This window comes from Bos taurus, chromosome 15, assembly GCF_002263795.3.
Source record: "Bos taurus isolate L1 Dominette 01449 registration number 42190680 breed Hereford chromosome 15, ARS-UCD2.0, whole genome shotgun sequence".
In the NCBI taxonomy this organism is placed as follows: domain Eukaryota; kingdom Metazoa; phylum Chordata; class Mammalia; order Artiodactyla; family Bovidae; genus Bos; species Bos taurus.
The window spans coordinates 66,201,471-66,219,744 of NC_037342.1; the positions used below are offsets into that span (position 1 = coordinate 66,201,471).

Genomic DNA, 18,274 nt, shown 5'->3' on the forward strand with positions numbered 1-18,274 from the left:
ACATCTATATTTGTGATCTAGAAGTTTAAAATCAAAATCACTTGGTCATAAAATAGACATCTTGGATAGAAATCTCTTGCAAAGCTTTGGCCCTCAGTGAATAATGGCACAGTTGAGCCCTGAGATGAAGCAGTGAGTCACCCCATACAAATTGTGTTTAATTTTCATTCCAGTTGTTCTCTCAGGTCACTGGGCAATTTATGTCCCAACCGTCTTTGTCCATAGAGAAGAGGAAAAGGGGCAACACAGCTTTCCTTAGTTGTTTAGTCTTCTTGCTGATAGGAAGGGAGAAAAATGCCTTCCGTTTCATTGTCCCGGGAAATACTGTTTGTGTTCTAGAGAGTAACGAAGTGCTGTCTAATGACCCCTGACTTTCCTTTCTTCTAGAGCAAAGACTCAGGCGGACTGAAGGCGGCTATGATAGAGTTGGTGGAAAGGTTAAAGTTCAAGAGCTCAGACCCTAAAGTAAGTATTGTTTTGGATTTAATTGGATATTGGTACCCCAAGTATTTCATTCTTCTTGGGCTAAATTCGAGGGATGTTAATGACAGTCTGTCTGAACATTGCATCAAGATTAATTAAGCCTGCCCATCAAAAGTAGTGTTCTAATGTGCCTAGAGATAAGTCATCTATTTTTCCCCTTCTCTATTTTATGACTTACAACACATAATCATTAATTGTTTTCTCTGAACTGCAGACAAGTGCATTTTTAATCTTCCTTTACTGGGCCTTTGAGACTACTGGTCCCTGTGTCCATTAAATCCAGCCACAGGCATCAGAGATACAATCAGCTTAATGCTGGGGACTGGAATAAGCTCAGGCCTATGCAGTTGGTGTTCAGTACTAGCGTCTTGTCACCCTCCCGCTTACAGGAGCCAGCTGCCACAGTGAATGCCTTTGTCCTCATGACCTGGAGTCTGGTCTGGGAAATGGTTTAAGCTTCCCACCTTTCTTTGCGAGATGTTGGGGGTGCTCTAGGATTGGTGTTCTGGGAGGTGCCATACCAGGGTTTGGGGGTGGACGGGGAACTGAACATGCCTGAGGGATTATGATTCATGCAGCCTCCCTTCTCCTACCCAGACGCTCGCTGTGGTGCTCCCGGTACTGGTGCCAGCTGGCTTTGCCTGAGAGTCAGAGCCTCTCACAATTTAAGAGAGAAAGGAGCATGATTTTATTTGACTTTGTGTATTGTCATTTTTTTAATTAAAAAATTTTATAAGAGGAATTAGACTAGCATTTCCTGAGCACCTGCTAAGAGCCAGGCACTGTGCTAGGATCTTTACATACCTTTTTTAAAAATTGTGGTAAAATATACAAAATGAAATTGACCACTTTAACCATTTTGGAGTGTTCAGTTCCATGGCCTTAAGTACGTTCACTTTGCTATGCAGCATCACTACTCTCCATCTCCAGAACTTTATCCATCATCCCAAACTGAAACTGTGCCATGAAGCACCAACGCTTCATTCTCGCTCTCCTCTTACACACTTGTGATCATTGCAGTAACCTTGTACATTAGCTTTTATTCCCATTTTATTGATAAGAACACTGAGGTTCAGAGAGAGAGGGCCATTAGCTCCAAGTAGAGTGTAATTTAGAGCTGAGATTCAAAATCTGATTCCAGTGTTTGTTTTCTTTTTTATTATGCTGCAAACACTGGGTTTCATCTCTGTTCTCCTATATAATCACATTATGCTTCCATTTTCTATTGGGAAACACTGTATGAGCCAGAGCCACAGACAACGACAGGCTCTTCAAAAGGTGGCTGCAGTTACCCGTCTACAAAATAATTTTCGTTTTATACAGCATTGAAAGTTCTTGGGACATCAGTAACACCTCTTGCCTTCTGGTGTAGCTAGGGTTCCAGAGCATCTTGATACCAAAAAAAAAAAAAGGAGTAACTTTTGTCGATTTTGGTAGCTCAAAGTAGAAAGACCCCCTCAAAACTACTTACATTAAAGTAGTTTTCCTTTAGTGAAAGTGAACCAATTAATTATTAAAGATAGCAGAAAGCTTTTTTTTTTTTTTTTTACCAAGTTTCTCTGATTTCTGGGACAACAGCTATCCTAAAGGAAACATGTATTTCCTCTTTCTGCCACACCCACATGCTTAGAGGCAGTGAAGAGCAGGAGGATGTGTACCGATTGCACTGAGTGGCTCCTGTGCCTGAGGACAATACAGGTGAAGTGCTTTGGGATGCTTTATGAATGCATATAGTGCATCTGACGGGAAACTTGCCAGACGTGGAAGGACTGAGTAGTCCCCTGTGAGCAACCCATGCAAGCCTCAGGATTTTCCCACGGTGCATCATAAGCTAAAGGATATCTGTTAGGACCTCGCTTGATCGTGAGGATATTTATACACACGCACCTTTCTTTCATCTTCTCTTTGTCTCATCCTGGCTGATTTTCCACCAGTCTGTTTTATTGTCAAGCCCCTTTCTTGTCCAGCATATGTGTGTGCCATTTTTTACCTGGAGCCAGCTCGAAGAAGGACCAATGTCATTGCAGAATGACTGTCAGATTACAAAGAGGGGATGAAAAATGGGACACTTAAATACATAATTTCTGCAACAAAGAAAATTTTCCCAGAAATAAACTGGTGTCTTCCAAAAGAATTCGTGCATTTTTAGTCTGTTCTGTCTTCCTTCCTAACCCTACCACCCCTTTCTTATGTTGGCCTATTTAAGAAGGGCAAAATCTCTCAGGCTTTGGGACCTGTCATTTCCGGGTGTAGCAGCTTTACATAGAAGCACTGATTGAGTCATGGAGCACTGAGCACTCTCTCTGCCTCACTTCCTCAGGAATTCCCTAAAGCCTCACAAAACTTGATTAGTCCAGACACTGAGGTCTGCTGGGGACTGAGTTAATTTTTACATCTCAGTTTTGCCAGAGAGAAGTGGAAGATGCCTAGATTAACCTTTTTTTAAAAAAAATTATAAAATAATATATGCTTATAGATTAAAAATATAAATATTCATAAAGGAAATTAAAATGAATTTCCCTCAAGTTAACCACTGTTAACATTTTGCTATGTAACCTTCTAGACCTTTTTTCATATGGAAATAAACGTTTCTAGGATATTTTACAAAAATTATACCATAGCTGTAGCTTAAGACACAGAATGTCTAAAACATTCTTCAGTGTCAGTAATATAGACTTCTAAATGAGATGCCTCATTTTGTCCAAAATATTCGTCAGATACCCTCTTCTTCAGAGCAATGGTTCTTAAACTTTAGTGTGCATGAAAATCACTTGGAGGACTTATTAAAATATAGCATACTGCACCCATCCCAGAGTTTCTGATTCAGTGAGTCTGGGGGGACTAGAAACTGTGTTGGATCTTCGTTATTTTCCTGCCCTCTTGTGTTTTGGTTTTTCTCATTCTTTTCTGCAAATAGCCAGAAGAGCCCTTGTAAATAAGTCCAAATGATTTCAACCTTTAAAAAAATGAAATACGTAAAAGTCCAGGCTTAGAAAACAAACTGAGCTGAGGCAGCAGAGGAGTAAGAGAGGGGAAGGGAGGTGAGCTGAGTCATCAGCCCAGGCTCCCTGAGAGGACAGGGTTCCTTTAAACAGTTATGTCCAACAGGGAAGCAACAAAGCCAAATAAAGGGAAAGGAGTTCTGGTCAGGAATGAGGAGGATGATCAAAGCGTCATGGTCTAGGAGTGGGCTGAGTTCCAAGACCAGAGGAACAGCAAGAGATATCAAATTCCAGCTACTAGGATTGAGCCTGAGGATGGGAAAGAGCACCGGCTGGTAAATAAGGCACAGGTCTACATGAGGTTGTGTGTCTGCGTGTTGCTGGGGTGAGCCTAGTTTTAAAGGGACAGACCTCCAGGGATCCAGAACTTGTGTACAGTGGAAAGAAATTATTTTTAATAGCAATCTTTATTATGTTTAATTGAAAGTGGTCTATTAAGTAATCCTCATGTATTTGACATGATCCAGTTTGCAAACATTTTTTTGCAGCCAAACTTTTCAGAAACATCTGTTGCACAAAGCAGGATTTTGGTCTCTAGATTTCTTATATTTATTCTAGACTTTTGGGAAACTAAAAGATGTAGTTAATTAGGGGTTTGTATGTGTGTGTGTGTCCAGGCTGGATTTTTAGGAAATTTAAAGCACATGAGTTCTTCACAGCTTTCCTTTGTAGTGACTGTGTAATCATCTTTCATAGTTTACCCAGGGGAAACCTGAGACTTAAAAAACACATCGATTCCCTTCCTTTCCTTCCCTCTGCTCAGTCTCCCAGAAAGCATTGAATCAAAAGTATAACATGCTAAGATCAGTGTAACCAACCTCTCATCATGCAGTTAATGATAGCCATTTTCTCCATTATACATTGATTACTTTTCTTTCCATAGAAGATGCACCACTGACTGCTTCCTAGAGCTGGTGTGCTTGAAACAAACAGTTAAACCATGTTTGTGTATCTAGAATTTATACTAATTTGTTAAGAAGTTATCCTCAAAAAAGCATCTTAAACTCGAGCCAAGTGGCTCACATTGTTCTCTCTGACTGGAGTGGGATTAAACATGGGATCTAATCATACTAAAACTGTTTAGAATACAATCAGGTTCTTTTCCTTTTTTCTCTGATCTCTAAAGGTATTCTTACTGAAGTGTGAAACCAAAGAATTATCTAGCAACGTGAAATTAAATAGAACTGAGGATTGTTTTCTTGTTTTATTTAGCATTTACAGAGCATTTTATAATTGAAAGAGGACTTTATGGTACTTTTTAATAGCTGATGTCATTGACATAGAACATACCCCAGACCTTCACACCAGTGCTAATCAGACTATTGTTAAAATGATAGGTTTTGCATGTACAAATGGTAGTGGATAGAAGCCAAACCAAACTTGAATTCTTAGTGTCTTGTTATCACCTGGGTCAAGCCAGGCCTTGTGCCAGTTCTTGTCCTGCCACAAGATAGAAGTATTCAATGAGGCAGTATTTAATCAATCATCTGAAGCAAATAATTAAGATGCCCCAGTTATTAAATTGGTTCATTCAAAAGTATTTCTTTGGTTGGAGGGTTATTAGAATTATTGACCTAGTTCTTCACTTTAAATAAAAAAATTGTAAATAGTAATCTTGGAAGACATGAATTGTGTTTATCTCTGTATCCTCAAGCCCTACGAGCATGGTACCTGGCACATAGTAATAGATTTTCTTCTTCTTGTGCATGCTCAGTCATGCCCAGCTCTTTATGACCCCATGAACTATAGCCTACCAGGCTCCACAACCGTGGGATTTTCCAGGCAAGAATACTGGTCTGGGTTGCCATTCCCTTCTCCAGAAGAGCTTCCAGACCCAGGAATTGAACCCATGTCTCCTGCATTGGTATGTGGATTCTTTTACCACTGAGCCACCTGGGAACCCCTATAATAATAGATATGCATTATCTATTACAACAACCATATGAAAAGAAATATTATTATTTGCCCTGTTTTATGGATATGCAATCTAAGACTCAGAGGCGTTAAGTAGCTAGCTAGTAAGTGATGGGAATAGAGCTTAAAATTAACTTCAGATTCATCCTGTTTCATGTTACATACCTCATACTATTGTTGACCCCATGGATGAGTTGATATTTATACACGTAGCCTGTCTAGCAATATGACTCTTCACTATTTTTCCCTCACACCCTTCTTTTACCTTCTTTCCCTCTCACCCTTCTTTTAGGAAACATACCAGTGCTTTCCCAGGTCCAGTCTGGGCTCTGAGGCATAGAAATGACCCAGAAGCAAATGTGACCTCTTTTCATCACATGTAGACACTGGGGCAGTGAAAAAAAGAGAAGCAAGCTCTTTGCCATCTTTCACCAACTCCCTGCCTTTATAAAAACAAAACAGTTTCCCCTTTTTTCATCCGCCAGTTATAAAAGTAATACATGTTCTTCGTAGAAAAATATGGAAAGTACAGACAACTATAATGAAAAAGGGGAAAAGCCTGCCAATCTGCTGCTGCCTGCAGTGGTTTGTAAGCTTTCAGTACTTTTTTCTAAAATTGAGGATTCTTGAGCCTCACTCAGAACATCTAATTTGGTAGTTCACAGTTCTGCTTTTCTAGTATGCAGCCTGATGCATACCGTCAACTTTGAAACATACCAGTGAAAAAGCTGGTTAATATTGTGGTGCTTGGCCTTTTAGACAGAATAGTCCTATTATTCTATATACAATTGACCTCTGAACAACATGATTCGAACTGCGAGGTTCCACTTATTTAAGGATTTTTTTTTCAGTAGTAAATACTATAGTTCTACACAGTCTGCAGTTGGTTGGATTTGTGCACACAGAACCCAGAACGGCGGGTATGGAGGGCTCCCGTATACGGAGGGCTGACTCCGAACCAGACAGGGACCTTCAGCCCAACTTCAGCAGAGGGTTGCCCACAGCACCGTTCAAGAGACAATGGTATATATACCTGTTAGAATTCTTTGTGTGTGTGTGTTTATATATATGTAAAACTATATGACTGTATACACACACACATACATACATAGTTTGTATCCTGCTTTTATCTCCTGACATTATTCCTTATAAATACATATATTTTATCGTTTGAATTCACTTCTGTCTTTGAACCCCAGTTTCAAAAGCTCAAGTCCTGAATGCCAGTCTGCCTTTATTGCCAAATGGAAACTTTACCTAATAAGGCATTTCTGTTTTCTCCCTAATAGTGTAAGCAGATTCTGTGAGTTTATTTGTTTTTTTGAGGCAAGCATGATAGTCACAGTCTAAGATTATTCAGGCACAATGGAAACTGAGTTAGTGCAAAGTCAGATACACAGTTGTGTAGTCAGCTCCAAGCTACCTGTTTCGCATTATCTGTCTCACCACTGTCAGGGTGTCTCCCATCATGGGACTGAATGAATAAATGCAGAGCACAGTGGGATGTCCAAGGCCATCGGCTCCAGTCCCTCCACTCTGTAGATGAGAACACTGAGGTGCCAGGGGAATAAAGGTTCTTGTCCAAGGTCACCCAGGCAGTTACAGCAGAGTGAGAGAAAGTTGACAGCTTTTAGGACTACAGCTCTGTAGTTTTCCAATAAAGAGAAGTTTTGTCCATTTGACAAGGATGTGGAAAAATTAGAATCCTCATAACTTTCTTGAAAGTGAAAGTTGCTCAGTTGTGTCCAACTCTTTGCGACCCCATGGACTATACAGTCCGTGGAATTCTCCAGGCCAGAATACTGGAGTGGGTAGCCTTTCCCTTCTCCAGGGGCTCTTCCCAACCCAGGGATGGAACCCAGGTCCTTCTGCATTGCAGGCAGATTCTTTACCAGCTGAGCCACAAAGGAAGCCCAAGAATACTGGAGTGGGTAGCCTATCCCTTCTCCAGTGGATCTTCCCGACCCAGGAATCGAACGAGAGTCTCCTGCATTGCAGGTGGATTCTTCACCAACTGAGCTTTCTAGGGGGATATAAAATGGTATAGTCACTTTGGAAAATGATCTGGCAATTACTCAAAAGTTTAAACTTAAGAGTTGCTGTGTTATCCAGCAATTCCATTCTAGGATATAAACCCCAGAGAGATGAAAACATACATCCACACCAAAACTGCACACCAGTGTTCATAGCAACATTATTCACACTGTCCAGAATGTGAAAACAACCCAACCAATGCATGGGTGAGTGAAATGTGGTATATCCATACAGTGGAGTACTATTTGGCAGTAAAAAGAAATCAAGTCCTGACATATGCTGCAACAAGGATAATCCTTGGAAACATGTGGAGTGAAAGTCATTCACAAAAGGCCAAATATTGCACGATTGCATGATTCCATTTATATGAAATGTCCAGAATAGGCACATTTTTAGAGAAGAAAAACAGACTTGTTGCTTGGGGCTGAGGGAGATGGAGGAATGGGGAGACAGTGATTGCTAATGTTCTAAAATTGATTGTGGTAATGATCACACAATTCTGTGAATGTACTAAAAAGCACTGAATTATATGACATGTGAATTCTATCTCAGTAAAGCTGTTGAGAGATTATTGTCTGAGTCACTTTTTTTTCAGCCCTTCCCTTGAAATGTCATCGGTGAATAGTCTTTTTCTTTCCCCTTTCCTCTTCCAGCAGGAGTGAAGGTCAGAGGTCTAACGTTAGCCTCTGTTACGGGAGGCAGCACTTTATAGTTACTAAAAGCTCCCTGGGACAGATGCCCTGATAACTGCAGTCTTGAGCAGATCCTGTGTTTAACCTCCCCATTTCTCAGGGTTTTTTTTTGTTTTGTTTTTTCAGCTGCAAAATAGAGGATAATAGTACATACTTCATAGGGTTGTTAGGAAAATTAAATGAGGTAATACATTTAAAACGCACAGGACAACATCCTGTAAATGGTGGCTGCTGTTAGCTGTCTCCTAGTCTGAGAACCATGACTGTTTCCAGCAGAAAGGCAAGGGTTCATGGTGGGTGTAGATTCCTCCCTCAACCCCTCCAAGAGTTTAGGAGACCTTCTGATACTGGTGGAGAAAAATAAGCCACCTGTTCTATAACTAACTGGATTCTGCACTTATAGCAATTAACACTTCCCGGGATTAGTGACACTTACAGATTGCAGGTTTCAAAGGGCCATTGCTACCTCTTGGAGTGATAATGACATGCAAATAAATTGAGTTAAATAAATTGAGTTGAGACCCCTAGGTGTTGTTGCCTGGCTGGCTGACTCTGGGCTTTGCAGGGCGACCTTGCTGGTTGTTGACTCCGTGTCTATTGCCCATTCAAGTCGAGGCAAACATATCTGCCTGGAGAGTATGCGACTGTTTGTCCATAGATTCCCAGTAGAAATAAGAAATAAATGCACAGAAGCAATTATGTTTATTGTTATGAAGCAAACTCTAGTTAGCATAACTATCTGGTGCCAAATTAAAATAAAAATAAGGAAATTAAGAGCCACAAAAGAAATCAAGTGTGGCATTTGAGACATACTAGGAAATATACCCCACTTTAAAGTAAATACCACTGACATACTGGTTCCCTTCCTACTTCCGCTTCCCCTTCTGCTTTACCTTTTGACTGTTCTCTTTCTCACGGAGCACCCGAGCTCCTAACTGAAGCACCGTACAAATCGACTCCAGGTATTTTAAAACTAGGTGGACGTGGTCTCTGAGCCGCCTGGTGGGCTGGAGCATTGTTGGAAATCAAAGGGATTGAGCTTTAAATGGCTTAATAAAATTAACACTTCGTGATATCCTTCTCCCCACTGCTCCAGCTCCTCTGCACTGACAGGACCCTTGATAATATACTCTCTGCCAGAACTTAAAAGGCGCGTGGCCAACGAGAAGCAGGCAATGGAGCCGTCACGACTCCCCCACAGCAGCCACACTTCACGTTTCCAGTGCAGGATTGTATTTGACATTTAATTTAGGAGCCTGGGTATCTAGATATAAAACTTTACTGTGATACTAGTGGTAAAAAACCACCCAGAGTTTTATTTAAGGGCCTCTTCCTTTCCTGTCCCCCTCCCTCCCCTTTTCTTTTAGTTCACCCAGGCATCGAACCTGCATCTCCGGCATTGCAGGCAGATTCTTTACTGCTGAGCCAGTGAGGAAGCCCCATAGATGCTTGTATGTATACTTGAATGTAAAATTTGAAAACTGGCCTCTCCCCTGGTTGAGACTTGCATTTAGGCAAAGGGCAAAATCCATCAAGTCTCTGAGTCTCTGTAGTTATGTGGAGAACTGCCATTCAACCCCACGATGTAGCTGATGACCATCCCATGGTTGAATGGCTTTTGTTTTACTTCTTTAGTAGGTGAAACAGATTCTATGATATCACCTTAATTCCCAAATCAATCAGATTAAATACACATTATAATCTCCATTTTACAATTGAAGAAGCAAATATGTAAGAGGTTTAATGACTTGTCCAAGGGCTGGGGATGGCAATCAATTGCCTTTGTGTGATTGCTATACAGAATTAGTATTAATTATAGGAGGTTTTCACTTTCATGCATTGGAGAAGGAAATGGCAACCCACCCCAGTGTTCTTGCCTGGAGAATCCCAGGAACGGCAGAGCCTGGTGGGCTGCTGTCTCTGGGGTCAAACAGAGTCGGACACGACTGAAGAGACTTAGCAGCAGCGGCGGCAGCAGCATTAACTTTTTACTTATAGAAGATGGGTTGGGAATAGTATACAAATACAGTCTGCGTTTGTTCAGACTTTTAGGGGAAAAGTTAAATCAACTGTGCCATGCTTTCCTTTACTTTTATGGCAAAAGAGCACAGACATTGGAACAGGATGATTTTATTCAAGCACTGGAACTTAATTACCTCCCTCATTTGATTTGACTGACCTTCAGTTTAATTATAAAGTGAAACTAATCATAGTTCATCAGGAACTCTATCAGATCTAGTCCCTTAAATCTATTTCTCACTTCTACTCTATAATCATTAAGGATTCGATTTAGGTCATTTCTGAATGGTCTAGTGGTTTTCCCTACTTTCTTCAATTTAACTCTGAATTTGGCAATAAGGAGTTCAGGATCTGAGCCACAGTTAGCTGCCGGTCTTGTTTTTGCACTGTATAGAGCTTTTCCATCTTTGGCTGCAAGGAATATAATCAGTCTGATTTCGGTGTTGACCATCTGGTGATGTCCATGTGTAGAGTCTTCTCTTGTGTTTTTGGAAGAGGGTGTTTGTGACATTGTACAGGAGACAGGGAGCAAAACCATCCCCAAGAAAAAGAAATGCAACAAAGCAAAATGGCTGTCTGGGGAGGCCTTACAAATAGCTGTGAAAAGAAGAGAAACAAAAAGCAAAGGAGAAAAGGAAAGATATACCCATTTGAATCCAGAGTTCCAAAGAATAGCAAGGAGAGATAAGAAAGCCTTCCTCAGTGATCAGTGCAAAGAAATAGAGGAAAACAATAGAATGGGAAAGACTAGAGATCTCTTCAAGAAAATCAGAGATACCAAGGGAATATTTCATGCAAAGATGGGCTCAATAAAGGACAGAAGTGATATGGACCTAACAGAAGCAGAGGATATTAAGAAGAGATGGCAAGAATACACAGAAGAACTGTACAAAAAAGATCTTCACGACCCAGATAATCACGATGGTGTGATCACTGACCTAGAGCCAGACATCCTGGAATGTGAAGTCAAGTGGACCTTAAAAAGCATCACTAAGAACAAAGCTAGTGGAGGTGATGGAATTCCAGTTGAGCTCTTTCGAATCCTAAAATATGATGCTGTGAAAGTGCTGCACTCAATATGCCAGCAAATTTGGAAAACTCGGCAGTGCCCAAAGGACTGGAAAAGGTCAGTTTTCATTCCAATCCCAAAGAAAGGCAATGCCAAAGAATGCTCAAACTACCGCACAATTGCACTCATCTCACACGCTAGTAAAGTAATGCTCAAAATTCTCCAAGCCAGGCTTCAGCAATATGTGAACCATGAACTTCCAGATGTTCAAGCTGGTTTTAGAAAAGGCAGAGCAACCAGAAATCAAATTGCCAGCATGTACTGGAACATCGAAAAACCAAGTTCCAGGAAAACATTTATTTCTGCTTTATTGACTATGCCAAAGCCCTTGACTGTGTGGATCACAGTAAACTGTGGAAAACTCTGAAAGAGAAGGGAATACCAGACCACCTGACCTGCTTCTTGAGAAATCTGTATGCAGGTCAAGAAGCAGCAGTTAGAATGGGACATGGGACAACAGACTGGTTCCAAATAGGAAAAGGAGTACATCAAGGCTGTATATTGTCACCATGTTTATTTAACTTACATGCAGAGTACATCATGAGAAACACTGGGCTGGAAGAAGCACAAGCTGGAATCAAGATTGCTGGGAGAAATATCGATAACCTCAGATATGCAGATGACACCACCCTTATGGCAGAAAGCAAAGAAGAACTAAAGAGCCTCTTTATCAAAGTGAAAGAGGAGAGGGAAAAAGTTGGCTTAAAGCTCAACATTCAGAAAACAAAGATTATGGCATGCGGTCCCATCGTTTTTTGGCAAATAGTTGGAGAAACAGTGGAAACAGTGGCAGACTTTATTTTTGGGGGCTCCAAAATCACTGCAGATGGTGACTGCAGCCATGAAATAAAAAGATGCTTACTCCTTAGAAGGAAAGTTATGACCAACCTAGATAGCATATTCAAAAGCAGAGACATTGCTTTGCCAACAAAGTTTCTTCTAGTCAAGGCTATGGTTTTTCCTGTGGTCATGTATGGATGTGAGAGTTGGACTGTGAAGAAAGCTGAGTGCCAAACAGTTGATGCTTTTGAACTGTGGTGTTGGAGAAGACTATTCAGAGTCCCTTGGACTGTAAAGAGATCCAACCAGTCCATCCTAAAGGAAATTAATCCTGAATGTTCATTGGAAGGACTGATGCTGAAGCTGAAACTCCAATACTTTGGCCACCTGATGCAAAGAGCTGACTCATTTGAAAAGACCCTCATGTTGGGAAAGATTGAGGGCAGGAGGAGAAGGGGACGACAGAGGATGAGATGGTTGGATGACATCACCGACTCAATGGACATGAGTTTGAGTAAACTCCGTTGGTGATGCTTGAGTAAACTCAGTTGGTGATGAACAGGGAGGCCTGGCATGCTACAGTCCATAGGGTCCAAAGAGCTGGACACGACTGACTGACTGAACTGAACTGAGACTAATCATAACTATCTTTTTATTAATGAGTACCCTGAAAACAGAAACTTTTGAGAGGCAGATAAGAAATAATGGAGGAAGATTTGTTTCATGGCTTTTGGCGGCCTGAAAAGAATTTTCGAAACTGTAGTTATTTAACAGGGCCTGTGGTTCTTAGGTTAGCAGATTGTTAGCTCCTTGAGGAGGTGTAGTAGGGTTTCAGTCAGCCAAAGAGAGCAAATATGATAGAGGCAAGCTGTGACGTTGAGGAGCTGACTCTTCCTTCAGACTCTGTGTAGGTGCTGAGGAGCGGAGTATGACCTGTCCTTCCTGCGCTTTCTGTGCTTTGCGTCTATGTCATGGAAGTAGATTGTATCTAATCTTATCAAACTAGAAAAGGCTCCGTGACAATTTGACCATCTCCTGAAACTGAGGCAAGGAACCTCTGGCTTGACTCCGTCCTCTTCAGTGCTTAGGGTCTGTGAGGAAGTCCTTCCCGGGTTCCTTTGGGAAATTAGAATCTACTCCCGAGGGTGTGGGCTCTCTTTCTCTGGGAGAACTGACTGGAGGTGTGTATCTGTGAGAGCTCAGTGGGTACCAAAGGAAAAACCCACGATAAATGTTGCCACCAGGCTCCTCTGTCCATGGGATTCTCCAGGTAAGAATACAGGAGTGGGTTCCATGCCCTTTTCCAGGGGATCTTCCCAACCCAGGGATTGAACGCAGGTCTCTGACATTGCAAGGGGATTCTTTACCATTTGAGCTATGCAGGAAGCCCCTAAATGATCACAGTTACTGTTACCTGGGCCAGCAGAACAGTTCTGCTGATACGTCTGGGTTCCCAGAAAGTACTAAGTTCTTCCCATGTATTATTTTGTATAAACGTCACAGAAATGTCTATGAGAGCCATATTACTAGCCCTATTTTACAAATGAAAAAACTTACCCCTTTCTGAGCTTCAGAAGCACAGAGTTAGCAGGGTCAACACTAAAAGCTGTCTCTATCCCCACAGACTCCACCAGCTTTACCATTCTGACCCTCTGTAGCAAAGAAGGCCCAGAAAACATGAGCCCTGCATCTCAGTGTCCTTTCCTGAGGATTCCTGGTAGCTCGGGTTGTGTTGGTTTGGTGGTCTCTATGGTATGCAGATAGCCATGCATGTCTTTGCAGGAAAGATGTTTGGGTAGAGAACCAGAATGGAGGTGATAGGTGGGTCTTGTTTTGAAATTGCTTTCATCTTCAACAGATAAAATAGACTTTCTTTGTATATTTAAGTCTAAGAGGTTTAAAAATAGTATAATTTCTGTTTAGTTGCTCCTGAAACTTTCAGGGTCAGTTCCTACCTCCCACTTCCTAAACAATGACTCCTGAGGCAGAAGCCGTCTGTCTGGTTTCTGTATATGTTAAGGTAGAAATAAAGCTAAAAACAAGGCGGAGTAGATGCTCTCACTCATATTCATGTTTGTTACAGGTCTCTGGGGACCCATTCTTCTACTTTCACATTTCTACAGGGGGCACCCAGAATTTTTTTCTGTCCACTCAAGCCAAGCATTGCTCAGAAGCTCATGATTGCTTTCTCTGTTGCCACCCTGGAGTCAGGCAGAGAGAAGCATCTTAAGAGCAAGCAGCAGTACCATTGAGAGAGAGCCCGGCATCCCTCTTGAATTGTTCTCTGGTGCATCCAGTTCAGTGCCATGACACCAGGTTCCATGTCAAGTTCTCGTGGCACGAAATTCACAGCAGCCGACAGCATGAGCAAGCAGTCCTGGGAGGAGAGAGTACTTGCACTGACGCCGTAACCGCAGTGGTTAGCTCTCTGTCTCTCATGTCAGGCTGCTTGTCCGGCTGCGGTAACTGTGTCTCACAGGTGACTAGAGCTCACAGTTGCTGTCCCTGTCACAGCTGATTAGCAGATTCGGGTGTTTATTAGGATCTTTCCAGCACCAAGCCTCTAGAAAACATAGTCCTGAGTCTCTAACATTCTGTGTATGTGTGCGCTCATGTACATGTGTGTTTATGTATGTTCAGGAAAAACCACGAAAGGGAGGATATTCAGAAGAAGCCTATTGCTGGGTCTTATACGTGAAGCTGATAAAGAACAATAGAGTACTTAGGCTCAAGTACCCAAATTTATAATCTCAGGAAGAAGCACTCTAGCAGAAATAGAGGAAGGCTGGAGTATTCTAGCTGAAATATGGGGCTCCTGTCCACGAGAATGTGATTCTGCAAGTCAAAGACACAAGCCTAGCTGAAGACTATGTAAGGCAAATCTAAGGTCTAGACACCCAAGAAGGAGAGCTTGAAGGATATATGTAGTTACCAAGTCTGAAAGGGTTAAGGTGGGATTTGAAGTCAAGATTGGGCTTCCCTGCTGGCTCAGAGGTTAAAGTGTCTGCCTGGAATGCAGGAGACCCGGGTTCGATCTCTGGGTCAGGAAGATCCCCTGGAGAAGGCAATGGCACCCCACTCCAGGACTCTTGCCTGGAGAATCCCATGGAGGGAGGAGCCTGGTAGGCTACAGTCCATGGGGTCGCAAAGAGTCAGACACGACTGAGCGACTTCACTTTCACTTTCTTTCACTTAGAAAGCCAAGGATTCTGGGCCAAGTGGAAATGAGAAAGGAGAAAAAGCTGGCTGAAAACAGGTTGGAGGTAGGATTGGAATCCTAAAGAGTTTCTTCAAATCACTCAGAAGCCCTTTGTGACTTAGAATTTTGTTTCAGAGAATCAGTGGTGCAAGTGAGAGTGGGGCTAGTTTAACGTAGGTGAGTCTAGGTGGGGATGGGGGTAGGTGGAGCTTAAATGGAGTGTTTGAGTCTAGAGAGTGGGTATAGTTATTTAGTGGGGAGTAATGGGAGAGGGTGCAAGAAAGGGGATTCCTTTGTGTAGTGGCAGGCTTCTTCAGCCAGCCTGTGGTGGAGAGACAGGTGTGGGATGGCTTCTGACACTTGGTCAGAAGATAGTGACTGCCATTATGTGCCAGACCCTAAGCAAAGATGTCATAAATTTTTTCTCCAGATATTAAGTCCACCTGTTATCTAGTGGAAAAAATAAAACCTGACTCCAGAGTTGAAAGCCTGGGTGACTGCCTAAACTTTGATATTGTTAATGGGGAGAAGGGAACAGACAGGGTTTGAATGGAAGATATGAAAGAATAATGCTGTGTTTAGAAGATAGACGCAATCAAACTATGTGAGTTCAAGCTCCAGATTTGCCACCTGCTCCGTGTGTGAATTTGGGCACTTTCTTACCCCTACTCAACCTCAGTTTCTTCATCTGTAAAACTGAATAATAAGAATTGCTACCTCATGATATCACTGTGATGATTAATTGAAACAGCATGTAAAGTGCTTAGATTAGTGCCTAATATGTAAGTGCTCAAAAGGGTAGCAGTGACGATGAGGAGGACAAGGATTCCGTTTGATGCTTGATGCTTTAAGTAATAGGAAAGTATCCAGGTAGAGATACACATCAAAAGGAATTGTGAGACTGAAGATGTAGAGAGAAAACCCAGGCTTTGGAGCCACCTCCATTGAGGTGGTAGTTAAACTGCAAAGATGAGATGAAACTGATAAGGAGGAAGTGATGGAGAGAAAGCAGTATTGCCTCCAGAGGACATTTCACAACGTCTGAAGACTCTTGTTTGCATTAATTGGGGATAGGGAGCAATGTATCATCTACTGCACAGAGGCCAAGGGTGCTGCTTCATATTTTACAACGCACAGTTCATTTCCCCCCACAGCGAATACCAACAAGAGATGTAAGTTGTGCCAAGGTTGAAGAACCCTTGTAGTTTCCTCAGTCACAGTCGTCTGGAGAGTATGTGTAGTTTGTGGGGATGAAGCTGATAAACATAAAGCCAGGGAAGTCCAGGTCGCAGAAACCATGGGAGAAGAGAAATTAAACACTGAGGGCTATCAGCAGTGGCATATGGTACAGAGAGGTCAGTCGTGAGAGCAGAGGGAGTCAGCAACCAGTAGAGTCGTCACTGCTGGAGGAGACCCGGAAGCAAGTTTTATGTGACTTTCTAAATAAGCTTGGTGATTAAAGGTAGGAGAGAGGATGATCTCTTGAGAGGGCAGCTTTGCCATAGGAAAAGGGTTATTCTGCATTCCTCTTTACTTCTCAATTTGACTGTATCAGGCTAACAACGTCTAGGTCAGATTCCTACTCCTCTGATGCCCCCTCTTGTTTTAGCAACAAATGTGATTAGAGGCAAATCTGGATTAGTGAATTAGTTCCAAGAGTGTAACATTTGTGCAGCTCTATCATTTTAGAGATAAAAGGGAGACTGAGTTTAGCTTTTCACTTTTAATAGCTCAGGAGCCTGAGGCCCTGAGAGATTCCCTGACTTATCCAAAGTCACGCAGCTGGTTAGTTCTTAAAGACAGACCTGAATGCCATCCCGGCCCGCTGATTTCCCATCGCAAGTGCTGTCTTCTGTGTCACGTTGCTTTCCAGTAGTCTCATCCTAGTTCTCAGAGGAAGGAGGTTACTAGATAGAGTGGTTTTCAGTGTGATGACCTAGATCAGGCTGACCTGTGGGGAATCTTTGCTCCATAGCTTACCTGCTGTGTAACACCAGACCAGTGACTTCGTCAGTGGGGCTTCAATGTCCCCTGCCCGTAAAATGAAAGTATTATCGCCTCCCTGAGGATTAAATCAGAAACACGTCTGAGATGGCACTTGGAACACTGCTTGCACGTGGTCCCTCTTAACATCTTCATTATTATGATTCATAAGACCCTGTCTTTGTCACAGATTAAGGGGCAAGAGAATGTCCAGTGACAGAAAGCAGGCCAACATTAGACATGCCGTCTGAGTCACCCGGCCTTGATCCTAACTCCGTCTCCTACTCTGCCATAAGAGCAGTGTAGTGAGGGTTTGTGTTGCTGTAGTTACACAAGGTCTTAAAGCAGATATCTTTCCACTGTATTGTGGTGATGTCTATATGTCATTGATGTGCCTGGTATTTCTCAAAAGTCAGTGACTTCACACTTCAGATCACTCACTGAATCAGCTAATTGCTGCTGCTGCTGCTAAGTCGTGTCAGTCGTGTCCGACTCTGTGCAACCCCTTAGATGGCAGCCCAACAGGCTCCTCTGTCCCTGGGATTCTCCAGGCAAGAACACTGGAGTGGGTTGCCATTTCCTTCTCCAATGCATGAAAGTAAAAAGTGAAAGTGAAGTCGCTCAGTCGTGTCCGACTCTTAGCGACCCCATGGACGGCAGCCCACCAGGCTCCTCTTTCCATGGGATTTTCCAGGCGAGAGTACTGGAGTGGGGTGCCATTGCCTTCTCTGAATCAGCTAATTAGGCCCTGACAATTTTTAGTCTTCCTGTCTATGAACACGGACTGTCTTTACATTTATTATTTTCTCTTTTAATTTCTTTCATTATAGATTTCCTTATACAGATTTTGTACATGTTTTGTTAGATTTATACCTAAGTCTTTCATTTTTGGGGTGCTAATTTAAATGGTATTGTGTTTTTAAATTCAAATTCCACGTTCATTGGTGGTATAGATAGGAAATTAATTGACTTTTATATATTAGCTTTATGTCTGGCAGCGTTGTTATAACTGCCTATTAGTTGGGGAACTTTTTTTTGATGATTCTTTCAGATTTTCTGCATAAATAATCATGTCAGTTGTGAACAGAGGCTGCTTTAT

At 42.2% G+C, this 18,274-nt stretch overlaps 1 protein-coding gene across 6 annotated transcripts in view; it reads left to right on the forward strand.

Annotated features, from left to right (window-relative positions):
• Nucleotides 1-18,274, forward strand: part of TRIM44 (tripartite motif containing 44) — a 114,167-nt gene that overhangs the window by 19,190 nt on the left and 76,703 nt on the right. For all 6 annotated transcript variants that reach the window (XM_005216394.5, XM_024975561.2, XM_005216396.5 and 3 more), the window contains exon 2: nt 388-465. In XM_005216394.5, the coding sequence (XP_005216451.1) occupies nt 388-465 (78 nt within the window). The remainder of the gene's footprint in view (nt 1-387; nt 466-18,274) is intronic.